The 27,650-nt window shown below is 50.4% G+C and overlaps 1 protein-coding gene across 2 annotated transcripts in view; it reads left to right on the forward strand.

Annotated features, from left to right (window-relative positions):
* Positions 1–27,650, forward strand: part of ARHGAP39 (Rho GTPase activating protein 39) — a 109,369-nt gene that overhangs the window by 51,146 nt on the left and 30,573 nt on the right. For both annotated transcript variants that reach the window (XM_030303567.1, XM_030303568.1), the window contains exon 3: positions 14,863–15,297. In XM_030303567.1, the coding sequence (XP_030159427.1) occupies positions 14,863–15,297 (435 nt within the window). The remainder of the gene's footprint in view (positions 1–14,862; positions 15,298–27,650) is intronic.

Below are 27,650 nucleotides of genomic sequence, written 5' to 3' on the forward strand. Positions count from 1 at the left end.
TGTTCTTGTGTGTAGAGCTCAGGTCCTCTTGGAGCTCATTCTTGTGTTTTGTGAGGTATGCACCTGCCTTTTCCGTTCACCAAATGCTGTCCAGTTGTCCAGCGCCCTTTATTAAAGTCCCCGATCCGCGATGTCTGTGCTTGGCTTCCTAAGTCTGCCTCCGCCCTTCTGCTGGTTCCATTGACCTCTGTGTGTGTTCTGTATGTCCTGACCTGGCCACATTCTGACCCACAGACCGCATGTGCCTGCTCCTCTCAGGCCCACTCTCCTCGCAGCTGACTTCCCGCGGCTCACGTACCTCCTAGGGCGCGGTCAGCACCGGGCAGGACACATAGCAGCCAGCTCTCCCTCCCATGGTGCCTGTGCCGCTGGGTCCCAAGGGCTGTCCCTGCACTCAGGGCCCTGAAAGCAGCGTAGATGCCAGATCCCCCCTGCCCCACTGCCGTGTGCCGGCTCCACCAGAAGTTCCTTCGTGGTTGGTGGTTGGCCTGTGGCTTCAGCATCCGTCCCTGACACCTAGGGAGCGTTGTCTCCTCAGTCTTCTTCCTCTGAGAATAATCTCTCATCCTTTTCTTTCTGCCGAATCATTTGTCTTAACCTTTCTGATTTGTAGGCTTTCCTTTGTACTCTAGGTATGTGATTGGATTACACGCATGGAATATTTTGTCTCTGTACTTACTTTTCATGTTATTTGGTTGGTTTTTTGTTTTTTTTTTTAATTTTTTTTTTCAACGTTTATTTATTTTTTGGGACAGAGAGAGACAGAGCATGAAAGGGCGAGGGGCAGAGAGAGAGGGAGACACAGAATCGGAAACAGGCTCCAGGCTCCGAGCCATCAGCCCAGAGCCCGACGCGGGGCTCGAACTCACGGACCGCGAGATCGTGACCTGGCTGAAGTCGGACGCTTAACCGACTGCGCCACCCAGGCGCCCCTATTTGGTTGGTTTTTGATGAACAAACATGTTAAACTCCAATGTCATCTGTCTCACTGGCTTTCTTGTGCCTTCCCGTCTTTTCTGTCTGATTTCATAAACCCTTTCCTGACTGAGGTCTTCAGGCTCTTCTGGATACTTCAAGGTTTGGATTCGTGTGAATCCAACTGGGCTGCTTTCCGTATAGACAGTTGGCCTAGGTTGTGAATGTCACCTGTCTCCCAAGGGGACAGATCTGTGAGGGGCTTTCTTTTCCATCCATGCGTCTGTGTGCGCACTTGAGCACACAGCCTGCCTTGGCCTCCTGTTGGGCCTTCATATGCCCCCTCCAGCCCTTTTCAAAATGCTTTTGCCTCCTCTTGGTATAAATGATAGTCAGTCTGTCCCCTACCCAGAAAAGATGTCCTGTCGGGATTCTCATTGGCAGTGTATCCAGACCATAGGCTAATTTGGGGGGAAATGCCGGCTGTGATGTGTTCTGGCCCCTGACAGAGGCCCATCATTCGTTCATTCACCCGTGAAGATCGAGTGCCTTGCTGGACGTGTGCCCAGGACCACGTTCTTGCTGGTGTCTTGGTCCTGTGGCACTGTCTGTCATCTTTGCTTTGTCCCGTCCTTTCCCAAGGTGCTAATGTTCCTGATGTCCTTGGTGCTCAGAGTGCCGGTCCTGCCAGGCACAGGGAGTGGGGCTTGGAGTTGATTCTCATCTGCCCAGTCACTTCTCCGTTTCATGTGGGGCCTGATTGCGCACTGAGGACCGAGAGCTGTGTGGCTCTGCTGTGGCTCTGAGGGAAGGACTGTGGCTGCTGTGGTCGTGGACGAGCAGCCCAGGCTCACACACTGGTCTCAGTGTGGTGTTGTGTTGACCTGGCGCCTCACCCCGTGGTGGCTCTGGGACAGTGTGAAAGGAGCTGCTGATGCCAGTGCCACTGGGCAGGCTCAGGAATGAGCACGTGCAAGTGTTCTGGGGCCCTGGGTCTTGCCAAGGCAGTTTGCTGGGGCATCCCTTGACCAAGGCCTAGAAGGGAAGACTGTGTGAGGGAGGGCATGCATGCCTCTCCCTGTGCTCATGGGACACAGACGGTCAAAGAGACTCAGGCTGAAGCTACAGGTCTGGAAGAATAGTTGGACATCGTGGTGGGTCCAACAGTATCTGCCCAGGGCACTGTCAGCAGAGCAGACAAGGCCTGTGAGGTTTGAGCCCTGTGCTGTTTGCTCTGGTATGCTTCATTGCCAGTTTTCTTCAATAGGTGTGAGCTTCGTGTTTCCTGAAACGTAGAAATGCACACCGTGTGCAGAGCAGCACCTGGAGGTGGGCACGGCCGTGTGCTTGCTGCCCTCCCCTTCCCGGGTGGTGCTCGTGCTCTAACCGAGGTTCCACATGTGCAACCCTTGCTCCCTCTGTGAGGGACCACAAGGCCCAGGCCCCAGTTCAGTAACTGGGCCACGACACTGAACAGAGCCCTTGGTCAGGCGATGCAGAGGGGTTTTCCTTTAGGCAGGGCTGTCGGGCGGGGGACTCAGCATCATCTGGCCCTCCTGCAGGAGGAAGGCAGACGCTGACGGGGCAGCGAGGCCAGTGGAGCGAGGGGACAAGAGGGCATGGCATGCGCAGCCACTTCTTGCTGGGGGACGTTGTGGGCATTCCAGCCCATCCCCTGGTTTTGCTCTTAGGGTACTGTCTGCATTGATGAATTCACTTAGCAGTGAGAGTGGGTTTGGTGTCTGCCAGGGTCTGGGACGTGGAGTCTTTGTGGCCACACTGGCTACAGGCAGGAAGCAGTGGAATGACAAGGCCGCAGCCACACAAGAGGACGTTGTCCGACGATGGGGCGATGGGAGTTTGGGACAGAGTGTGAATGTGAGGTCTGAGGACAGGCGATATCTCTGCTGGGTGCCAACAACCTCTAAAGGGTGGAAGAGGCTGATGTGAACATGGGCGACGTCCCTGCAACGGCAGGCTTTGCGGGCGAGAAGGCGGCACAGAGCAGGGGCGGCACGGGACGCTGAGGTGGGCAGGCACGCACTGTGCGCAGGACGGGAGGGGGGCTGGTGCTGATGGCCTGGGGGGGTGGCGTTCAAGGGGCTGGTGGGGGGCAACTAGGAGCTGAGCACTTACTGATGTCCTGGTACCTGCTCAGGTCGTGGCCAACTCACACTGGAGCCCAGAGGTCAGTCCCGCCCTGTCAGCCTCTGTGCTTGTCTGTCTGGGCAGCACCAGCTGTGACCTGGGAAGCCTCCGCTCCTCCCCACTGCCTTCTGTGGCAAGCACCCCACCATGCAACCCCTGCTTCGACCTGCTAGGCTCCCCTGAGGTGGCAGTCCTTTTTTTTCAATGATACACAGTTCACATAAATTAACTTACCCTTCAAAGTGTACAGTGTTTTTAGTACGTTCGGGAAGTTATGCAGCCATCACCACTGTCTGCGTTTTTACGACCCCACCAAGAAACCCCTTTGGCAGCTGACCCCACCCCGCCCCTTGCCCCCCGCCCCAGCCCTGGCAACCACTAATCTGCCATCTCCCTATGGATTTTTCTGCTCCTGACGGTTTAAATAAATGGAATCACACAACAGGTAGTCTTTTGTGACTGGCCTTTTTTACTCAAAGTAATGTTTTCAAGGTTCATCCACGTCACAGCAGTTTTCGGGGCACATCCTCTCGTGTAGATGCATCCCATGTTGATCCGTTTGTCAGGTGATGGGTATTTGTGTTGTTTCCACATTCTCTCTATTATGACTCACGCTGTGTGAACACTTCTGTGCAGGTTTCTGTTGCTCCTGGGTCAGAGAAATGCCGGGTCATGTGGTAACTTTGTCTTAACTTTCTAGGAGCTGCCAGACTCTGTCAGAGTGGATGTACCATTTTAAGTTCCCACCGGCAGGGTATGAAGGTCACAGTTTCTCCGTATCTTCTCCAATACTTGTCGTTATGGTTTTAAGAAATTACTGTAGCCATTCTACAGTCTCATCGGTGTGGAGTCTCATCGTGGTTGGGTTTGCCCTTCTCTGTTGACTGTTGATGTCAAGCACCGTTTTGTGTGCTTGTTGGCTTTTTGTTTATCTTCTTTGGAGAAATGCCTCTTCAGATTTTTTGCCCATTTTTTTAATTGGGCATTTGTCTTGTAAGAGTTCTTTATGCGTTCTGGATACAAGTCCTTTATCAGATACGTGATTTGCAAATGTATTTTCCCATGCCGTGGCTGTCTTTTCACTTTCTTTTCTTTTCTTTTTTTTTTTTTTTTTTTTTGGTTTCTTTTTAACATTTATTTATTTTGAGAGACAGAGACAGAGCACGAGTGGGGGAGGGGCAGAGAGCAAGGGAGACACAGAATCCGAAGCAGGCTCCAGGCTCCGAGCTGGAGCTGTCGGCAGAGAGCTCGATGTGGGGCTCGAACCCACGAGCCATGAGATCATGACCTGAGCCGAAGTCAGATGCTCAACAGGCTGAGCCCCCAGGCGCCCCTTCACTTTCTTAATGGTATTGTTGGTAGCACAAAAGTTTTAAATTTTGATCAAGTCCAACTTATCTGTTTTTCTTTTGTTGCTCATGTTTTTAGTGTCAGGTCCAAGAATCCATGGCTAAATCCACGGTCATGAAGATTTACCCCTATGTTTTCTTCCAAGATTTATAGCTTTAGCTCTTACGTTTAGGTCTTTGATCCACCTTGAGTTAACTTCCATGTGTGGTATGAGGTAGGGGTCCAGCTTCCTTTTCTTGCATGCGCAGCACATGCAGCTGTCCCAGCCCCATTTGTTGAAAACACTCCTTTCCCCAGTGAGTGGGTCCGGCACTTGTCATAAGAATCTGGAGGGCAGAGAATGTGCTTGGTCACTGTTGTGTCCCTTTCACCTGGTCAGTTGCCTGGCACATACCTGACACTCACTACGTTATTTCAGGAAATACTTATTGAACACATCATTGTCTGCAAGTGAGTATCTGTAAGAACCGGGGAGGCTGGAAGGGCCCTCTGTGTCGACTTCGTGCGCACCACTCCCAGCACGCTGAGGGCGCCACAGGCCAGCTTGCCGCTCCTTTTCACGGACTCGCCTCAGATACTGCCGCCAGCCTGTCGCCCGCAGCGTTGGGCCTCTTCTGGCAGGGAAGCCCACAGGGGCAGTCGGAGCACAGTTCGTTGTCACGTGGCTGGTGACTGACTGCGTGTCCGTGCACCATGCCGGCCCCACGGGCCGAGCGCTGGGCATAGACAGCACTTACTCCAGCAAGGAGGTGCTTATCTCCAGGCCGCACGAAGCTCCCTCTCCCCAGCCTGCCTGGCAGGGGTCTGGGTGGGGGAGCTGAGCACCGGCCCAGCCCCAGCTCTGCTGTGTCTCCTCCTTACTCTGTGCAGGGATCCACAGCCTGTATGCATTCTCTGCCCTCTGGCTCCCCACGGGTCTTGGTTCAATGCTGTACCCCGGGGGTGACCAGAACGTTCTTCTGAAAAAGTGGGGTTCTACCCACGCACACACAGGAGTGTGCCAAAAAGGGAACAGATGGTATTCTTTGTTTAGAGAGAGAGTTATAGCCATCAGATTCACTTGAAAGTGTATTTAAAGCAAAAATAAGAGTTGGTCTTGCTTCTTTAGGCCTTAGAATGTTCAGTTCAGCCCTTTGGGAGCTTTTCTGCCAGAACAGTCTTTTGGGGGCTTTTGTGGACGTTGTTCTGGTCAAATCCATCACTGTGAGGCGGGATAGGAGAGCAGCACAGCTGTGTGAGGGGGCAGGGTGCAGGGACCACCGTGGGGTGGCCGCCTGGGGGCGCAAGGGTGCCGCACTTCCTCCCCTCAGGGAGCCCAGCACGCAGCCCACCTTCCATACCCGCCTGGGGGTCCGTGCCCCATGCCCAACCTGACCTTGGGGCTGGCTCCTGCCTGGCCTTCCAGAAGTCTCCATCCTTGTTCCCTATGAATCAGCTTGAGTGAGATCATATCAGCCCTGCCGAGAGCCATTCTCAGGGTTTCTCTCTTCACTCAAGCAAGACTCAAGCCTCCTGCCCTGGCCCTTCACTCAAGCAAGCTCCTGCCCTGGCCTGCAGGCCTCTGCATCCAGGTGTCTTCTTGGGGGTCCCCCCACTCTGTCCCTTACTTCCTTTCCTGCCTTGGGTGGAGATAGCCCTTGGTCAGCCGGCCTGTCTTCTTTGAAGCATCTGCGGGTCCCTTTCATGCTCTTTGGCCCGTATGCATGGGTGCCTCTGAGTACAGGATGCCATCCTTTGGTGTCCCAGTATTTGCCAGGTAGCTGAGAGGAGGTGCCTGTGTAAGTGGCTCTGGGGGTGGAGGCACAAGTGGCCGGCTGTCCTGTGAGGAGAGCTTGGCCAGATCAGGAAGCCGAGAGTGGGAGGTGTGAGTTTTCTGGGAGTGCATGTTGTCCCTGGGATGGCTCAAGCTGCCGAGGGTTTCCCAGGTACAGCGACCCAATTCACAGGGTTAGAATGTTGCTGTGTCTACACTGAGGGGAATGGCCAGCTGGCAGCCAGCCGGGTGCTGCAAGCAGGTGAAGGCGGTTGGAGCAGGGGTGAGGGTCTCGTGCTAGGTCAAGACCTGCCTCATGGCAGGGAAGAGGGCCACTTGGCACACTCATGTCACGTGGAGAAGCAGGGTTGGCGCAGTCCCACTCAGTGCCGTGGGGCAGTTGGGGAAGCAGATTTTCACGTGAGCAGCAAACCGGTGGTTGTGGTGGAGGATGGTCCTGGAAGGGGCAGACCGGGAGATGATGAGGGGACTCCTGCCCCATCTTCCACAGCCGCTGGCCTTGAGGGGTGGCTGCAGCCTGGACGGCACAGCCTGCAGGCCTGCCTCCTGTCCTCACAGTTCCGGGACATTCTCTCCCAGCCTTTGTCCCCAGGACACTCTGTTCTTCCTCACACAGGATGACTGACATGTGGTGGGTGGGGGTCGCAGGAAACCACAGAGTCCGTCCGCCAAGAGCAGCCCAGTTTGACCGCAGGCGCAAGAAGGAGGAGAGGTGCAGCTTACAAAGACAGTGGACTCCTCCCTGTGCTGGGTTCTCAAGATGTCCCTGTTGGGTGCGGTGACCCACAGCAAAGCAGCGATTCCCTGAAGGGGGTACTCGGGGTTCTGTAAGTCAGTGGCAGGGTTACCAGCCTGTATGTTGGGTGTGAAAAGTTTGTTGATGGGAGCGTGGGATTGGATGCGGGGTAGGCCATGTGCTCGTGTAGGGTGTCAAGGGCAAGCTGCACTGAAGGGACACCTCCTCGCTCTGGCTCTCTGTGGGGCAACTGAGGGATGTCTGTGGACAGGAGGGACACCTAAACCTGGGCTTCTTTGTGGGGCAGCTAAGGGACGTCTGTGGAGAGGAGAGACATCTCCACTCTGGGCTCTCTGTGAGGCAGCTAAGGGACATCTTTGGGGAGGAGGGACACCTAATCTCTGGGTTCTCTATGGGGCAGCTGAGGGACGTCTGTGGATAGGAGGGTGATGGGAGGCCTGGGAAGCACGCTGAGCATTTTGAGGCATCCCGTGGACAGCAAGGTGAGGGCAGGTGTGGACCCTGTGGAGACGTCGCACTGTGGGGCCAGATTTATTCCCGTAGTGCTGAGCAGTCCTGTTGCAGGCACAGAGAGGGAACGCAGAGAAGTCAGAGTCAGAGGACAGACATCTAGGGAAACAGAGCATCCGGAGTGAGACTGGCAGGGAGAGGCCCATTAAAGATGCCTATACTGGAATCATCAGTTACAGAATCGCCGAGTTTCCAGAACCGTGAGGAACTTGCACGTGTGAGTGGAGAACAAAAGACCCCGAGGAACGAACGACACTGGAGAAGGACCAGCAGCTTTAACACAGCTGAAGAGAGAACGAATGAAGTAGGAAGAGGGACTGAAGGGGCAATCTGGCGTGGCAGGCAAGATGGAGCGGGATGTGCAGGCTCCACGACACGAGTGAGGGCCCCGTGGGGCCCAGAAGGAGGCAGAGCATTGGGAGGTTTGCTTCAAAATGTGGACACGGAGAGTTTTCCAGAATTGTTTAAAGATGCCAACCTTCAGATCCAGGAGTCCCCCAGATCCTGCGTTTCACTAATTGAAAGTGAACTTGCACCTGAATATATGTCATAGTGAGTTATTTGTTCTGTTTATTTGCCAAATCGTTAACATCGTCTACAAAGACAGTTCCGTTACATTACACACAAATGACAAGAGGGCTCTTCCTTGTTTATTCCCAGGTGAATCTATAGTAAATTGTTAGAGTCAATAGGAAAATTGAGGAAGATTACTTATAAAAGTAATATACAGAAGCACCTGGGGGGCTCAGTTGGTTAAGCGTCTGGCTCTTGATTTTGGCTCAGGTCATGATCTCATGGTTCACGAGTTTGAGTCCCGCATCAGGCTCCGTGTTGACAGTGCACAGCCTGCTTGGGATTCTCTCTCTCTCCCCACCACTCTCTCTGCCCCTCCCTCACTTGCAGTCTCTCTCTCAAAATAAATTAAAAAAAAATTTTTAAGTAATGTACAAAATGTGTTTCTGTACACCATCACCAATCAGAAAATTATAAATTTAACAATGTAAAAATTGGACACTACCAGCAGGTGAGGGTGAGGAGCAAGCAGCATTGCTGGGCACACTTCAGGGGGGAGCAAGTCGGGGTCCTCTGGACAGTTGGTGTGCACTCCTGGGACCCAGCGTCTTACCTCTGCAGGCTTCTGCAGCCCCTGCGCAGGGCTCATGGGTGAGGATGTGCACAGCAGAGTTGTGAAACGTAGTCCCAGATGGCAAACCGCTCAGATGTTAAAAACATGTGACCCAGGCACCTGACTGGCTCAAGTCCACCTGAGTGGACTCTTGATCTCGGGATTGTGAGTTTGAGCCCCACGTTGGGTATAGAGATTACTTAAACAAACAAACCGACAGACAAACGTAAAAACACACGCACACAGGGGCGCCTGGGTGGCTCAGTCGGTTAAGCGTCCGACTTCGGCTCCGGTCATGATCTCACAGTCCGTGAGTTCGAGCCCCGCGTCGGGCTCTGTGCTGACAGCTCGGAGCCTGGAGCCTGCTTCAGATTCTGTGTCTCCTTCCCTCTCTGCCCCTCTCCTGCTCATACTCTGTCTCTCTCTGTCTCTCAAAAATAAAAACATTAAGAAAAACACATGCACACACACAAAACCGTGTGACAGCTTCAGGCAGTGCAGCACTGTGCACTGTGCGCTTGGGCGGGCTGCAGCCAGGTAGACGGCGTCAATGGGTTTCGGTTGCAAGTGAAAGAAACGAGACACACAAAAAATAGTTTTATTGCGTGAATGTGTGATTAAAAAATAGACACACCTCAAAAAATTTGTTTAGGGTTATCTTCAAAGATGTTTGGACTATAAAAGCGAGGAAAACGGTTGCCTTAAAACTCAGGATCGTGGTGTCCTCGGGGTGAACAGGTGTGATGTGGCTGTGTCTTGGATGCTGCCTCGTTTTATTTGTTGGTGAGTGATGGCGACACCAGTGTTGAATCATAATTGCTCATTAAACTTATCTCTGTGTTTTGTACATTCGTCTGTATATGTTATATGTCCCGATTTTGTTTTTAAAAAGAACGTGCTCCGCAAAACAATTAACGTGATTCATCACATCAAAAAAAGGACAAGAACCGTATGATCCTCTCAATAGATGCAGGGAAAGCATTTGACAAAATGCAGCATCCTTTCTTGATAAAAATCTCAAGAAAGTAGGGATAGAAGGAGCATACCTCAAGATCATAAAAGCCATATGCGAACGACCCAATGCTAATATCATCCTCAATGGGGGAAAAACTAAGCTTTCCCCCTAAGGTCAGGAACAAGACAGGGATGTCCACTCTCACCACTGTTACTCAACATAGTATTGGAAGTCTTAGCCTCTGCAGTCAGACAACACAAAGAAATAAAAGGCATCCAGATCACCCAGGAGGAGGTCAAACTTTCACTCTTCACAGATGCCATGACACTCTATATGGAAAACCCAAAAGAGTCCACCAAAAAACTTTAGAATTGAGCCATGAATCTAGCAAAGTTGCAGGGTATAAAATCAACGCACAGAAATCGGTTGCACTCCTATACACCAACAATGAAGCGACTGAAAGAGAAATCAAGGAATCAATCCCATTTACAGTTGCACCAAAAACCATAAAGTATCTAGGAATAAATCTAAGCAAAGAGGTGAAAAATCCATATGCTGAAAACTATAGAAAGCTTATGAAAGACATTGAAGAAGACACAATAAAATGGAGAAAGATTCCATGCTCCTGGGTAGGAAGAACAAATACTGTTAAAATGTCAATACTACCCAAAGCAATCTACATAGTCAATGCAATCCCTATCAAAATAGCACCAGCATTCTTCACAGAGCTAGAACAAACAATCCTAAGATTTGTATGGCACCAGAAAAGACCCCGAATAGCCAAAGCAATCTTCAGAAAGAAAACCAAAGCAGGAGGCATCACAATCCCAGACTTCAAGCTATACTACAAAGCTGTCGTCATTAATACAGTATGGTACTGGCACAAGAACAGACACTCAGATCAATGAAACAGAATAGAGAACCCAGAAATGGACCCACAAACGTATGGCCAACTAATCTTTGGCAAAGCAGGAAAGAATATCCGATGGAATAAAGACAGTCTCTTCAGCAAGTGGTGCTGGGAAAACTGGACAGCACATGCAGAAGAATGAATCTGGACCACTTTCTTACACCAGACACAAAAATAAACTCAAAATGGGTGAAAGGCCTAAATGTAAGGAAGCCACCAAAATCCTCGAAGAGAAAACAGGCAAAAACCTCTTTGATCTTGCTCGCAGCAACTTCTTACTCAACACGTCTCTGGAGGCAAGGGAAACCAAAGCAAAAATGAACTACTGGGACCTCATCAAGATAAAAACCTTCTGCACAGCAAAGGAAACAATCAGCAAAACTTAAAGGCAACCGACAGAATGGGAGAAGATATTTGCAAATGACATATCGGATAAAGGGTTAGTATCCAAAATCTATAAAGAACTTATCGAACTCAACACCCAAAAAGCAAATAATCCAGTGAAGAAATGGGCAAAAGACATGAATAGACACATCTCCAAAGAAGACATCCAGATGGCCAACCGACACATGAAAAAATGCTCATCATCACTCATCATCAGGGAAATACAAATCAAAACCACAATGAGATACCACCTTATACCTATCAGAATGGCTAACATTAACAACTCAGGCAACAACAGATGTTGGTGACGATGCAGAGAAAGAGGATCTCTTTTGCATTGTTGGTGGGAATGCAAGCTGGTGCAGCCGCTCTGGAAAACAGTCTGGAGGGTCCTCAAAAAACTAAAAATAGAACTACCCTATGACCCAGCAATTGCACTACTAGGCATTTATCCAAGGGATACAGGTGTGCTGTTTCGAAGAGACACATGCACCCCATGTTTATAGCAGCACTATCGACAAGAGGCAAAGTATGGAAAGAGCCCAGATGTCCATTGATGGATGAATGGATAAAGAAGATGGGGTTCATATATACGATGGAGTATTACTCGGCAAGCAAAAAGGATGAAATCTTGCCATTGGCAACTACGTGGATGGAACTGGAGGTTATTATGCTAAGTGAAATTAGTCAGAGAAAGACAAAAACCATATGACTTCACTCATATGAGGACTTTAAGAGACAAAACAGAGGAACATAAGGGAAGGAAAACAAAAATAATATAAAAACAGGGAAGGGGACAAAGCATAAGAGACTCATAAATATGGAGAAGAAACTGAGGGTTACTGGAGGGGTTGTGGGAGGGGGGATGGGCTAAATGGTAAGGGGCATTAAGGAATCTATTCCTGACATCATGCTGCACTATATGCTAACTAATTTGGATGTAAATTTTTAAAAATAAAAAATAAAAGACAATAAAAAGAACATGCAATTTACAATAGTGTGTATGTATGAAACCTAGGAATAAATCTGATGAACGATGTGCACATCCTTTAAGGGAGACCTGGATGAGTGGGTACACGGTTTGGGTGGAAGGCGCGTCTAACCCTCCTGCGGCGGACCCAGCAGAGGTGCCGACAGGCCGATTCGAGGGTTTGTGGGCAAGAGCAAGGGCCAGGAATAGGCAAGACACACCTGAAGAGGAAGCGGGGACCTCAGCAGTGCAGACTGTCCACAGCTGTCGTGGTGAGGACACCAGGGTGCTGGTCAGATTCACACTGGCCCACAGAGCCAGCCGCACACTCAGACGCGGGTCCGTCGTGGAGGGAAGGGTGCCGTGTGCAGTAGGAAGATCACCAGAACCCGGCCCTGCAGACACCTTGCAAGACATCCAGACTGCAAAAGTAGATGTCTGTTGTTTGTGTGCTGCCCACTCCGCCGTGTTCTGTTACAGCACCCTCCGTGGCCAAGATGGTTTCAAAACAAAAAGTTAAAAATTTGAAAGTGAAACGGGGTGATCAGTCGTGGAGGCCCCACTGGCCTGCCTTGGAGGTGAGGTGCAGCCTGTGGGCCCCGTGAGAAGGGGGTGGCCCCATGCTGTGGGTTCAGACTCACCCAGCCATCTACTGGCGTCCCCTTTCCCTGGAGCAGCAGTCTGGGCTCGATCCCCCTGGCACCTCCTGGCACCCACAGGACGGATGGGTCCTCCTCCATCGTCCAGATGGCTGCTCTTTATCCTTGTCTCGAGACAGAACGGCGCACACCATGGCCTCACCACCTTCCCTGTCTGCTCCTGGCTTCCCTCCGCTGTTCAGGTGAGGTGAAGTCAGGTCAGGAGGGCTGTCCGCTTGCTCCCCGCCCCCCTTTCTCTCATGAGCCCTGCTGCTTACACCTCGCCCGCACCACCTGGCCCTTCTGTGGAGACCCACGAGCTGGGCCCGCATCTGGCCCCGCCGTGCTCCCTTCTCTCTCTGCCCGCCCTCCTCCCTGCCCCCCTCCAGCTCTCCGCCTCCTGCCTCTGAGGCAGTGACATCCTCGTGTGCCCCACAGCGGCGCCCCATCCCTTCCTCGCAGACTGGCTCCACACTGTGCTGTGCCGGGCACCCACACCCTGGTGCTGGCTGAGATGGGGACCCAGGACCCACCTGGCCCTCCCCACTGGCTTCCGGAAGCATCCGCTGACCCTGAAAGAGGCCACAGAGCCTCAGTGCTGCTGGGAGTACACAGTAAGTTGTGTGGCTCACGCTCTTCCCAGTACGGGGAGTCCAGTCCTGAGAGAGCGAGCCCCCCTGTGCTCCCAGCTGGAGGCCTCCAACTACCCCAGCAGTAATGAGGGTTGTGCCCATCACAGGGTTCTGGAGCAGTGGAAAGACTCACAGACACAGAACCTCCACACGGCAGAGAGGTCTGTGGCATTTAAAGGGTTATTAATTGGTGTGAAAACTGGAAGCAGAATAAAAATGTGCCAGATGTCAGCCAGACACAGCCTGATATCACACATACAGGCATTAAAATTGCCTTATTCATGGGGCACCAGGGTGGCTCAGTCGGTTGAGTGTCCAACTCTTGATTTCAACTCAGGTCATGATCTCGGGGTCATGGGATTGAGCCCTGTGTCAGATTCTCTGCTGAACGTGGAGCCTGCTTGGGATTCTCTCTCTCCCTCTGCTCCTCTCCCCTGCTTGAGTTCTCTCTCCTCTCCTCTCCTCTCCTCTCCTCTCCTCTCCTCTCCTCTCCTCTCCTCTCCCTCTCCTCTCCCTCTCCTCTCCCTCTCCTCTCCCTCTCCTCTCCCTCTCCTCTCCCTCTCCTCTCCCTCTCCTCTCCCCTCTCCTCTCCCCTCTCCCTCTCCTCTCCCTCTCCTCTCCCCTCCTCTCCCTCTCCTCTCCCTCTCCTCTCCCTCTCCTCTCCCTCTCCCTCTCCTCTCCTCTCCTCTCCTCTCCTCTCCTCTCCTCTCCTCTCCTCTCCTCTCCTCTCCTCTCCTCTCCCTCTCCCCTCTCCCCTCTCCCCTCTCCCTCTCCCTCTCCCCTCTCCCTCTCCCCTCTCCCTCTCCCCTCTCCCTCTCCCCTCTCCCTCTCCTCTCCCTCTCCTCTCCCTCTCTCCAAAATAAAAAATAACAATAAAATGTCCTTGTTCTGAATAGCTTCAGTTTGCATACCTTGTTTTCCAAGTCCTCTTTTGCATTAAAAAACTTAGCAGGATGAGGGGCGCCTGGGTGGCGCAGTCGGTTAAGCGTCCGACTTCAGCCAGGTCACGATCTCGCGGTCCGTGGGTTCGAGCCCCGCGTCAGGCTCTGGGCTGATGGCTCGGAGCCTGGAGCCTGTTTCCGATTCTGTGTCTCCCTCTCTCTCTGCCCCTCCCCTGTTCATGCTCTGTCTCTCTCTGTCCCAAAAAAAAAAAAAAAAAAAGAAAAAAAAAACTTAGCAGGATGAAAGCTGTATCCTTGGGGTGGGTGGGGGCACCCTGGGGGCCCCTGGAGGAAATGGCTCCAGAACACCAAGGCACATCCCAGCTGGGCCCACTATAGAGACAAGGGTGACCACTCCTGCTGCAGGCGGATGGACGGACTGAGAGCAGCCAGGCTGTGTCCAGGTTCCTCCGAGGCCAGCTTGGCACAAGACTCCCCAGAGGGCTCCTGGGGGCTGGACAGTAGTGAGCATGTGGAAAATCTGGAGTGGGACGTCAGTTTGGCTTGGGTTTCTTGTATACGTGATAGGATTTCTTGTATTTGGGAGCCAGTGGTGTGAGAAGGGGTCTGATACTGGGTGCGAGGGTCTACAGACCACCCCCCCCCCGCCATTGGGTGGACCACGCAACAGCTGGACTGTGCAGTAGCTGGGGACACAGGGGGCACCGCTTGAGGTGCACTGGGCCTGGGGTTGGAGGCAGCCCTCTTCTCCACTCCAACCTCCCTGTCCTGGGCCAGGCTGCAGGAGCCCCTTGAGCCCTGAGGCCGGGACCCCCCTCTAGCCAGGCTGCAGGAACCCCTTGTCCACGGAAGCCAGCGTACCCCGCTGACACCCCTTTCGCTCTTTCTCAGGCTGGAGTGGGTGGAGATCATCGAGCCGCGCACCCGAGAGCGCATGTATGCCAACCTGGTCACGGGCGAGTGCGTGTGGGACCCTCCTGCCGGCGTCCGCATCAAGCGCACCAGCGAGAACCAGTGGTGGGAACTGTTTGACCCCAACACTTCCCGCTTCTACTACTACAACGCCAGCACTCAGCGCACCGTGTGGCACCGGCCGCAGGACTGTGACATCATCCCCCTGGCCAAGCTGCAGACCCTGAAGCAGAACACTGAGTCACCCCGTGCCTCGGCGGAGAACAGCCCCGGGCGGGGCAGCAGCGTCAGCCACGAGGGCAGCACCAGCTCCTCCCTGGAGCCCGAGCTGGACGCCGGCGAGAAGGTGCAGGAGCCTTTGGGGAGGGCCAGCCGGCAGGCCGCTTTCGGGGCTCTGAAGGAAGAGAGCAGCAGGTGAGGCGGGTGGGTGGCCAGACCCTCAAGTGCCAGGTGGGGCCTGAACCTCATGCAAGCAGCTGCCAGCCCCAGCTGCCACCCTTGCCCCCAGGATGCTCTCGTCTCCGTTTGGCAAGAGCCTCTGCTGGGGATGAGGAGGGCCAAGGTCTGTCCCCTGCTGGGCGGCCTCTGGAGGGATGGGGGCTGCCACGCTTGTCTTTTCCAGACAGGGTTGTCAGGAGGCATTGGGCTGGGGGTCTTCTGGCTAATGACTGTGAGATCACTGGGTTCTGTCCACTGTGGGAAGCATGAATATGGCATCAGCACCCCCCAGATGTGCCCTGTATCCCAGGTGCCCCACACCCCAGGGCCCACACCCAGCAGGCGCTGCTCGAAGCCTGGAACTCAGGGAGCCAAGTCCAGAAGGCATGGTTGGTCAGGAAGATGATGGGACGGTGTGTGCCCTGGTGACAATGAGGTGACCAACCAGGGAGGATGTAGGGATGCGATAGTGGCCTTGGAGGCCAGGCAGGGACAGGGAGGTAGCAATGGGGCAGGCAGGGCCAAAGGCCGGGCAGGCTGCTTCCACTCAAGGACAGTGGAAACCACAAAGTGACCAAACGTGGTTTATGCCTCAAGGTCCATGTTGCTCCTGTGGAAAGGATGTCCAAGGGGCCAAGGGTGGAAACAGGGCTGGTTGGCAACCATTGGCAGGAACTGGACATTCCATTCCTTTGTGGCATGGTCAGGTGGGTGTGCTAGCAGATTTGGGGTGCTCTTTGGGGCCGGACAGCTAGCTGTGGTGCTCCTACATGGCTGGGGAAGATGGGGCACGTACAGGGGTCAGACCAGTGTGGATGCTGGCGCTGGGGGGCAGAAATTTCCTTCTTTCCTCCCAGGATTCTTCCAGCTGGGTTAGGAATTAAATTGACAGAAGATAGATTAACGGGAGAAAAAATAAAGTTTTATTTGGTGCACACAGAGGTCCAGTAATGAAATTGAGACCCCAGGAAATGACCAAGGCAGTAGTTCTTATATATTTTAGGCAAAGAGACAATAAATTTGTGAGGAATTGATAGGCTAAAACAGACTTTTGCAGGGTGCGTGAGTGGCTCTGTTGGTTAAGCGTCAGTTAAGCATCTGACTCTTGTTCTTGGCTCGGGTCATGATCTTACAGTTGGTGAGTTCAAGCCCCACGTCAGGCTCTATGCTGACAGCTCAGAGCCTGGAGCTTCGGATTCTGTGTCTCCCTCTCTCTCTCTGCCCCTTCCCTACTCACACTCTGTCTCTCTCCCACTCTCAAAATAAATAAGTAAACATAGAAAGAAAGAAAGAACGAGAGAGAGAGAAAGAGAAAAAGAAAAAGGAAAAGAGGTCTTTGGGAGCTTTGCCAGTGAGGAATTCTAAGCACAACGTGAGCTGGGGTAGTGGATTAGTGAAAACACCAACAAGGTCTATTTCTCCAGCTTTCTCAGGTATGAAGCCCATATCTCTGGTGATAAGGGTGTCTTTTTACTTCTTAGTACAGGGAGGGCATTTTTCATGTGGGAGGTTTACTTCCTGCTCTCAGGAGACAGAGGTGTGTCTGATGACCTTGCACCGGGGTTTCTCAAGTACCTTCGGTGCAAAAATAATAATCAGTTTGCCATCGTGGTACATTTTGAGGTGGCCTGCCCTGGGCCCCTGCATTGGACACACCAGAGGTCAGAGGCCGAAGAGGCAGTGGCCAGGTGGCATGAGGAGGTTCAGAGGGGCTTTTGGGGGTTGTCCCCAGAAAGTGGCGCTTCCGCTGGTGAGGTTGAGGAACCCCAGGGATGAGCACTGTGGAGAAAGCAGACGGGTGCGTGGGCTCCACCTCTGGCTCCCTGTGAGGCCCACGCTGTGCAGCAGCCCAAAGGCCTGCCTGAGTTCTCTCCGACCCAGCAGCTCCAGCAGCCTCTGGGCTCATCAGATAAAGTCTCACTTTTATTGGATTGTGGTGCTTTTGAACTCTTTATCCTATTGGTTGCTGCCTCATCTCTGTAATTAGGTGGACAGATTGGATTCTTTTTAGGATTCTGTTCACAAATGTGTCTGTCACCCACACTCTGGGCACTGACTGGAGAAGCGGGCCACCCTTCTCTGCCCTGCACCCTGCTACCTGGGGGCCGGAGTATCCTTTCCAAGTTCCTTGGATGTTCTGTGGGGTTGTGGGGTTACTGGGTCAGTGTGGGGCCAGGATTTCTACAGGAAGCCCCCTTTGATTTGGAGTACAACTGTGTTGAGTTTATGGATCAGTTTAGGGGAAATGGGTGTCTCCATTGTCTTGTCTTCTCCCACGTTAAGATGGTATGTGTTACACTTCTCTCCACAAAGGGCTTGCATGTTTTTTAAGGTTTATTTCCAGGTGCTTTATCTATTTTATATTTCTTTTTTCTTTGTTTTTTTGAGATGTTTATTTATTTTTGAGAGTGAGTGAGAGTGGGGTAGGGGCAGAGAGGGGCGGGGGCAGAGGATCCAAAGTGGGCTCTGCGCCAACAGCATCAAGCCTGATGTGGGGCTCGAACTCGTGAACCACAAGATTGCGACCCGAGCCGAGTCGGATGCTCAACCGCCGAGCCACCCAGGTGCCCCTACATTTCTTTTTAAAGTCCTGCTTGGGGTGCCTGCATGGCTCAGTCCGTTAAGGATCTGACTCTTGATTTTGGCTCAGGTCGTGATCTCATGGTTTGTGACATCGAGCCCCGCGTCAGGCTCTGTGCTGACAGCACGGAGCCTGCTTGGGATTCTCTCTCCCTCTGCCCCTCTTGGACACTTGTACGTACACTTGTTTTCTCTCTCTCTCTCTGTCTCTCTCTCTGTCTCTCTCTCTCTCAAAATAAATAAACTTAAAAAGTAAAAATAAAAAAGTCCTGTCTTCTCCTCATTCCTGGTGCATGCACACAGATTGTTACATATCAGTCTTATTTCTGGGCTCTTGCTGATCTAACACCAGGCCTGGCCTTGTCCCAGCGCTCAGGCTGCATACCTATACCTGTAATGCTGTGACACTGTCAGGCACAGAAAGTCCACCTTCTACTGTCAGGTTCTTTACTGTGAGAGGATGTACCATTTTATCAAGTATTCTTTTTGAGTCTATTGATATCAGTGTTATAGGTTGAACTGTGTCTTCCCCCGAGGGAAGTCCTAACCCCCAGGACCCCAGGATGGGCCCTTATTTGGAAATAGGTCTCTTCAGATGTAGTTAGTAGAGTTGTGATGACGTCACATTGGAGGAGGGTGGGCCTTAGGTAGGACCCGTGTCCTAGTGAGAACAGAGACACGAGGAGAACACCCTTGGCAATGGAGCCAGAGACAGACGGATGCGTCTGCAAGCCAGGGGACGCCCAGGGTCGCCAGCACCACCAGGAGCCAGAGAAAGGCCGGGAGTGGTCAGAAGGAACCAGCCCTGCCCACAGCTAGAGCTTGGACTTTCAGCCTCCGGAACTGGGAGAGAATGACTTTCTGTTGTTTTAAGCTGCCAGTTTGCTGCGCTTTGTTACAGCGGGCCCGGGACCCAGCCGCAGTCAGCATTTAATTCTATGTTTCTTGCATTCCTAGAATACCCGGTCTGTGTCATTTTCAAACTAGATTCAGATTGCTAATATTTTTTTGAGGCTTTTTCCCTGTGTTGATAGGTAAAACTGGCCTGTACTTTCCTTCTTGTGTGTTTGGGAGCGTGTCCTCTGAAACGCCCTGCTTCCAGGTTGTCTGGTTGCACACTTACCACCACCTGGGCCTGTGGCTGTGTGAATACGTTTTAACTACTGATTCAGTGTCTTGAATATGCACAGGAATATGCAGGTTTTTTGACATCTCAAATCCAATTTTATAAAGTGGTTTTTTTTTTATATTTGAGAGAGAGAGGGCGCAAGTGAGCGAGGAGGTGGGGGGGTGCAGAGAGAGAGAGAGAGAGAGAGAGAGAGAGAGAATGAGAATGAGAACATCATGCAGGCTCCACACTGTAAGTGTAGAGGCCAGTGTGGGGTTTAAACCCATGAACCTTGAGATCATGACCTGAGCCAAAATCAAGAGTCAGACACTTAACTGACAGAGCCACTCAGGTGTCCCCAATGGTAGATCTTTTCTGATTTAAAATTTTTTTTAAGTAATCTCTACACCCAACATGAGACTCAATTTCATGACCCCAAGATTAAGAATTGCACGCTTCACTGACTGAGCCAGCCAGGTGCCCAAAATGTTTCTGATTTTAATTAAGATTTCTTCCTTGACTTGTTCATAACTTACAAATGCCTTAATTTTCAAAACTATAGGGTTTCTTGTTCTTTATTGCCAACTTAATTTCATTTTGGTCAGAAAGCATGGTTTTTGTTTTTATTTTTGTTTTTGAGACTTGCTGTGGCTTAAATCCTGAATTTTTGTAAATGATTTTACAAAATTTCAAAATAATTTCAAAAATATTTTCTTTTCCGTGTTTGTTAGGTCTAGGGTTCGTTAGATCAAGTCTGTTGTTTGTGTTGTTGTTGTTGTTGTTGTTGTTTAAGTTTATTTATTTATTTTGAGTGATAGGGGCAGAGAGGGAAGGAGAGAGAGAGAGAGAGAGAGAGAGAGAGAGAGAGAGAGAGAGAGAATCCCAAGCAGGCTCTGCAGTGTCAGCACAGAGCCAGATGCGGGGCTTGAACCCACCAACCATGAGATCATGACCTGAGCCGAAATCAAGAGTCGGCCACTTACCCAGATGTGGCTCAAACACATCAAATCTGTTGCATCGGTCTAGTTTCTTGCTGATTTTTTGTCTGCCTGATGTATCACTTCTGAAGAGGTAGATTCGCCTGTTTCTCCTTTTAATCTGTCACTGCTTCCTCTGTGTTGAAGCTGTGGATTGCACATGAATTTAGGACTGTTACGTTTTCCTGGGGAATTATTCCTTTAGTCATTATGTCATCACGTTTTTGCCTTGAGTTTGGCTTGCTTTGATCCTGGCATAGCATTGCTGTTTCTCATTGGTTGGTATTGGCCTCTTAACATCATTCCCCAAACTACTACCCTTTCCTTATACTTTGAGTGCGTTTCTTCTAAATAATGTATAGCTGTTGGGTTTACTTGACACCTACCTGCCTTTGGTCTGACAGGATGATTGCCGTTCTGTTTACTTAGATCACTGACACAGCAAAAGGATTTAGTTTATCATCTTTGTGTCCTTTCAGGTATGTGTTCTTCACTGCTGCCCTCTCCTCCCCCGGTTGTCCCCATGCTGGTCCCACTCTGTGCACCTGGCATGCGTCTTGCGGGTCCCATGTGCTCCTGTGACGTGTGGGCCGTAGGCTGGGTGCCTTCTTCATGGGTACTGCTTTTCCAACCACTGATGGCGCTGCACCCGCCCCTGCCCCTCCACTGCCGGGGTCTGGGTGGGGGCCCCGGGGTCTGTGCAGCAAGGCCACCAGCAGCCCCGGCACCGGGCTTCAGTTGGTGGGGTGGGGAGCGTCTCACCAGCACTTTGATTTCTGTTTCTTCTTTGCCTCTAATTCTTATTCTTTCTTCTTGAGTTCATTCGCCTCTTGAGTTTTCTCTTGTGTTTGTTGCTTATTTGTTTTTGCTCATTTTCCCACTGGCGTTGCTGGCTTACTTTCTCTGTTAGTTTGCAGGAGTTCCTGTGTTCCTGATATCAATTCCTCATTGCTTTTAGATACCATGAGTGTCCTGTCCTCTGTCACCTGACTGCTAACTGGTCCCTGTGTCCTTTCGTTGCAACCAAGTTTGTTAGTCTTTTGGCCTAGTGGTTTATGCTTTTAACGTTTTATTTAAAAAGTTCTTCCTTGGCCTACATCCAAAGATACTCCGTTCCGTGTCTTGCATTTTCCTTACAGTTTATCTTCACATTGAGACCTGCATCTGCCTGGAACTACTTTCCTGGGGGGAGCTACTTTCCTTCTCATCTCCAAAATGCCCAACTTTGCCCCAGACCACAGTCACGCCTGTGTGTCTGCTCACATCAGCGCCCCGAGCCCTGGGTGGTGAGGAACCCCCTTCTCTTCTTGATCTTTAAGACTCTCTTAGCTGGGGGCACCTGGCCAGCTCAGTCGGTTAAGCATCTGACTCTTGATTTCGGCTCAGGTCATGAACCCAGGGTTGTGGGTTGGAGCCCCATGTCCGACTCCGCGTGGAGCCCACTTGATCTCTGTCCCTCTCCTGTTTGCACTCACACACGTGCTCTCGCTCACTCGCTCTTTCTCAACAACAAAAAAAAGACTGTCTCAGTCTCAGCTGGTTATGTGCCTTACTTTCGTCATATAAATGCTACAGAAGATCCAGGGGGCGTTCTCATTGGACCCATTGACTTGCGTTCTGAGGAGTGCTGACCCCTGACAGGTAGCCGGTCCCCCGTGCCTGCAGGGCCACTCAAGAGGTCTGCGGTCTCTGGTTCCCAGCCGCTTATATTTGCTGCTGCTGAGTGAGTAGTTCCTAAGTTTGTGTCCCCTCATGTTTGGCTGTTACTATTACAGAGAACTAGTAGACTGCCTTTCTCTTTGGTTTTGCCTTTTACTAGGTTAAGTAGATTTGGTTTTATTTTCCCTTCTGTCATGTATCTTACTATTCCACGGAATTTTTCTTCCGTGGTTGTACTTAAAATGTTTGTGGGCATGTGGGACTTACCGGGACTCTGCAGCCAGTGTCTGCCTTGGCCACAAGGTTCCCAACCTCAGGAGGCCTTCTTTCTTTTTCAGTTAGCCCCTGTGTAGATTTGCCTACTTTTCTGTTTCTTTGCCCATGGTTCCTTCTTACCTCATTCTTCTTTAGATAGTTCTTTCCTTTCTCCTCTGTAAGGACATGTTAATGGTAAATTTGCTGTCTTGATCTGATAGAAAATATACCACATTTTCCCTCATTTTTGAGAGTTAGCTGAATCCATGCACGTCAGCCGGGACATTGGCCCCATCTCCTCTCCCCAGGGCTGGCCGCCTGCCTGAAACTATGCTGGCTCATTACCAGCCACCACTTCTGTTCATGGCAGGTAAGAGCAATTCTGTGGTGAGGGTCCAGACGGTTTACACAGCAGAATGTCATCCACTAAAAATCTCCTTGTTTTCAACCAGAAGCAGCTGTCACACAACTCCCAGAGGTATTTTCCCTCTGGGTGCCACGTTTGAACAGAAGAGCCACGCTTTTATGTGGTGGCTGTGCCACAGGACAGAAGGTCACATGCACAACTTCAGTGCACACACTTACGGATGCACACACATGTGCTCTCACACAACACCCCACGTATAGCTGTTAAGGTGTCTCGGTTTAGGGTGAAAATCAGATTGGGTGCAGTTGGACCGGACTGCTGTGTTGGGTATGTTTTGGGAAGGGCTGCGAGAGCCTCCGGGCTGCTGGAGTTCCAGGGTGCAGCAGAGCCCTAGGCTGTGGTCCCTGCAGCGTGGGGGGCATGGGGGGCTTCGGCTGCTTCTGGGTCTGGGGGTGTACAGTCTGCAGGTCCCGACCCTGCTCCCCCAGAAAGAGGGCCCTGCCAGCCCCCCCCCCCCCCCCCCCCCCCCCCCCCCCCCGCCCCCAGCTCTTCTCCCAAGGGTCACCATGCTCAGCAGCTAGGCTGCCCCGGACCTGGCTGTACTCAGGTGAATCTTGTTTTAGTCTCCAAGAATGTAAATTTATTTAGCTTCTGTTACATATTCTAATCATTATATTGTGTCTAAGGAATAACATCTAAAACGTCTGCATTCTAAAATTTATTGGGCTTTTTTGTTGTATAAGTGATAATGCAATTTGGAAATATTCTGTGGAGACTTGAAAACCAGTGTTCCCAGAGGACCTCAGTGGCTCAGTTGGTTAAGTGTCTGACTTTGGCTCAGGTCATGATCTCACAGTTTGTGGGTTCGAGCCCCATGTCGGGCTCTGTGCTGACAGCACAGAGTCTGTTTAAGATTCTCTCTCTCCCTCTCTGCCCCTCCCCTGCTTGTGTTCTCTCTCTCTCAAATAAATAAAAACTTTCAAAGAAAAAAAATAGTTTTCCTAGTTTACGAGTATGAAATCCCATGTTCATTTATGCATTTTCACTGCATCAATGACTTATTTTTTCCTTTTGATGTCACGGGCTGGGCCTCAAGGCCCTATGGGCGCCCTGTTCTGCCTGTGCAATTGTAGCTCTGTGTGCTTCTGCCCTGTGTTAGCCAGTGTGTCAGATTTAATTGTGTTACATCTTCGACATTGAATATGTCCTCTGTCGTCAAAAAAGGACTTTCCTGGGGGCGCCCTGGTGACTCAGTCAGTTGAGCGCCTGACTCTTGATTTTGGCCCAGGTCATGATCCCAGGTTCCTGGGTTCAAAAATGCCCTGTGCCAGGCTCTGAGCTGAATGTAGAGCCTGCTTGAGATTCTCTCTCTCTCCCTCTGCACTTCTCCCCTGCTCTCCTGCTCACTCTCTCTCTCTCAAATAAAAAAAGATTTTCCTTCTCATGGAATCCCCTTCAGGTGATGCTCTGGCATTGCTCTAAATCCTTTCTGTTTACTTGTTTGTGTTTGTAGTTTTGCCCTTTTTTTGTTTTGTTTTGTTTTGTTTTGTTTCAGTTTCCCAATTAGCTTTGGTTAGGACTCTCTAGAGCATCACGTGTGGATTTTATTATTTCGCCCAGTATAAGATGCTGTCCTTTTAAGGCAGGATGCTCAGGGCCCAGCCTCTGTCACCCCATGTGTGCTTCTGACAGCTGTCTTCAGCAACCCGTGTTGGTTTTCATTCTCTCTGTTGGTGTGGAGTGTTTGTTTGCATGTGTGTGTCACTTTTGCCATAGTTTGAATGGCATCCGTCCTTTTTTATTCAAGGATATCATTACAGATTTTTATTCTTGTTGAAAACAAAAGAATTTTGTGCTTTTTAAAAATGTTTGTTTATTTTGAGAGAGAGAGCATGCACATGCATGAGTGGGGGCGGGGCAGAGAGTGGGAGTAAGAGAGAATCCCAGCGCAGAGCCCAGTTCAGGACTCGAACCCATGAACCCTGGGAACATGACCTGAGCTGAAATCCAGAGTCTGACACTTAACTGACTGAGCCACCCATGCGCCCCAAGAATTTTGTGCTGCTTAATCTTTTTTTTCCCACTAATTTACTGAAATTCTGAAATTAACCTCTGCCCCATCCATCTCTTTCAATGAAATTCTTACAAATGTGCCCTTAATAACAACAGATCAAGCCATATGAATCAAGGACATTTGACCTCCGTGATGGGGCATTGGGTCAGGCGCTCGGTCTTGCCTGCCCATAGCCCGCCTGGATGCTACATCTCCCCTGCCCCCTGCAGAGTTCTGGAGCCAGGTTCTCCCGGTGGAGCCTTGAGGTTGGCCTCGCTGTCCTCTCAGTCCATCAGTTTTGTCTGCTTTTTTGCTTTTAACCTTGGTTGTTGCCGAGAGGGAAAATGACTCAGCTGTCCACCCAGTGGGCTTTTGATATAAGTTTTATGTAGACTTAGATTTCCACTTTGATTTTTGAAAAGATGCTCCTCTTCCCAGAGGGACAGAAACAACCCCTCAACAGCTTTGCTTCCTGAGGTAGAGGTTTTGGGGTGAGGCAGGTGTAGATTTTTCTTTTTCAAATTGGTGGTAGTTTGGGGCGCCTGGGTGGCTCAGTCGGTTGAGCGTCCGACTTCGGCTCAGTTCATGATCTCGCGGTCCGTGAGTTTGAGCCCCGCGTCAGGGTCTGTGCTGACCGCTCAGAGCCTGGAGCCTGTTTCAGATTCTGTGTCTCCCTCTCTCTCTGACCCTCCCTCGTTCATGCTCTGTCTCTCTCTGTCTCAAAAATAAATAAACGTTAAAAAAAAAAATTAAAAAAAAAAAAAAGAAAAGAAAAAAATTGGTGGTATTTTTACTGATCTTTCTCCCCGCCCCCCCCCATTATGAAGAAACAAATTTTCACAAAAACCGTTGAAGTAGTCCAGGAAAGCATAATGAAAAGACAAGATCCCGCTCAATGTTACGATTCTGACCTCGTTTCTTCTCAGAGGGGGAGGTGACAGGCATCAACAGCCATGTGTAAAGCATGCATTTTGATACGTGTTGGTGTGTGTGTGTACTTGTGAGACTGCACAGTCGTGCTTGTGCACATGCTGTGGGCCACGAGAGTCTCCTTTCCCTCGTCACCCCAGCCCTTCTTGGTGCTGCCACTCACTCCCAGGGAGCCACCGATCTGCCTGGTGTTATTATGGAGCAGTTTGTGTTCTTCAGGTGTTTATATAAATGGAATCACACAGCATGGACTCTTTTTTGCCATCTTTCACTCGGTGTAACTGTCTTGAAAGTCATTACATATGTCAACAGCTCATTGCCTTTTCAGTGCTGAATAGTACTCCGTTGTGTGGGCCCTCCTCCTTGAGATGGCATTTCGGTTGCTTCCAGGTTGGGCTGGTACAAATAGAGCTGCTGTGGGCATTAAGGTAAATACCTGCGCGCACACACACGCTTTGATTTCTCACAGGCAAATAAATGCCCAAGCACGTTGTGTGACCCTGCAGTGCGGTGCACAGACATTTACCACTGTTGTGTCCTCTTGACGAACGGATCCCATTATCATCACGCAGTGCTCCCTGATGCCTCGTAGTGCTCTTTGTCCCAAAATCTGTTTGTGTTAATACAGGCACTCCAGGTTTCTTTTGAAGTGTCACCATGGTATCTCTGTTTCCAGCCTTTTAACCTGTTGTTATGCTTTTATTGTAGTTTTCTCTCAGGCAGCACATTGTTGCGTCCTGCTTTTTTATACAGTCTGTCTTTGCCTTTTATTTGGGGATTTAGACCACTCACATTTAATGTGATTATTTGTTTTTTGTTTTTTAATTTTTTCTTAATGTTAATTTATCTGTGAGAGACAGAGAGAGAGCATGAGCAGGGGAGGGGCAGAGAGAGAGGGAGACACAGAATCGGAAGCAGCTCCAGGCTCCAGGCTCTAGACTCTGAGCTGTCAGCATAGAGCCCAACATGGGGCTCAAACTGATGAACCATGAGATCATGACCTGAGCTGAAGTCGGACGCTTAACTGACTGAGCCACCCAGGGGCCCCTTAATGTGATTATTTGTATGGTTAGGTTTAGATATGTCATCTTGCTTTTTTTTTTTTTTTTTTTTTGGTCCTCTCTGTTCTTTGCTTTTTTGGTTTTTTTTCTTCTTTGGGGTTAATTGAACATCTTTTAAATTCAGCTTTATGCTTTGCTTTTTACTCTCTGCTATGTTTTTAGTTGCTGTTTGGGGGTTTATAGTGCATATTAACTGATCAGACTGGGCCTTCAGGCAGTTTGTAATACATCACTGCACCTGTGGTGTGAGAGCCAACAACACACTCCAGGCTTCCTCCTGGTGCTGTCATAGGTAAACCACTTAATACGCTCGTTATTTTTGCTTTAAGCAGCCAGTTATGTTTCAAAGAGATGAAAATAAAAGGAAAACATTTCTTACATTAACATCTAGTTACCATCTCCAGTACTCTTCACTTCTGTTGTAGATTTTTACGTGGTTGATTGACTTCCTCTGCCCGAAGACTTCACCAAACATTGCTTGTAATGTGAGTCTGCTGGTGATACCTTCTTTTACATGTGTGTGTCTTAGAAAGTATTTCCCTCTCATCTGTGAAGCGTGTCCCTGCTGGGTCTCAAATTCTTGGTGGATGGTGTTCCCATCTTGCCACACTGCCCTCCTCAGTCGCGTCACTTCTGGTGAAAGGTCTGTCCTCTTCCTCACTTTGTGTCTGGACAGATCGTGTCCTTTCTCTCTGCTTCTTTTAAAATGTTCTCTGTTGCTGGTTGCAAGCAATTTATGATTTGCCTTAGTGTAGTTTTCTTCATGTTTCTTGCTCAGGGTTCATGGGGTTTCTTGGACCTGTAGGTTTATAGTTTTCATCAAGTTTGGGAAATGTTTGGGTTTTTTTTTCCTCAGATATTTTTTTTGATCATCCCTGCAGAGCTCCAATCATATGTAGAGTACGCCTCAGCTCACTGATGCTCTCGAATTTTCTTTATTTTCTTTCTTTCCTTTTAATCTTTGTTTTCTCTCTGTTTCATTGGGTAGTTTATACTATTATGCTTTCAGATTTGCTAATCTTGGGACACCTGGGTGACTCAGTCAGTTGAGTGCCCCCCTCTTGATTTTGGCTCAGGTCATGATCCAAGGGTCATGGGATCGAGCACTGTGTTGGGTGCTGCACTGAGCATGGAGCCTGCTTGAGATTCTCTCTCTTCTTGCTCCTTCCCTGCTTGTGTGCGTGCATGTGCGTGTGCACACACACACACTCTCTGTCTCTCTCTCAAATAAAAAACAAACAACAAGAACAAAAAGACAAATCTGCTAATCCGTTCTTCTGCCACGCCTGTCCTGTTGTTAAGCCCTTCCAGTGTATTCTCCATTTCAGATATTGCAGGG

The sequence above is a fragment of the Lynx canadensis genome, chromosome F2 (assembly GCF_007474595.2).
Source record: "Lynx canadensis isolate LIC74 chromosome F2, mLynCan4.pri.v2, whole genome shotgun sequence".
NCBI classification, from domain to species: domain Eukaryota; kingdom Metazoa; phylum Chordata; class Mammalia; order Carnivora; family Felidae; genus Lynx; species Lynx canadensis.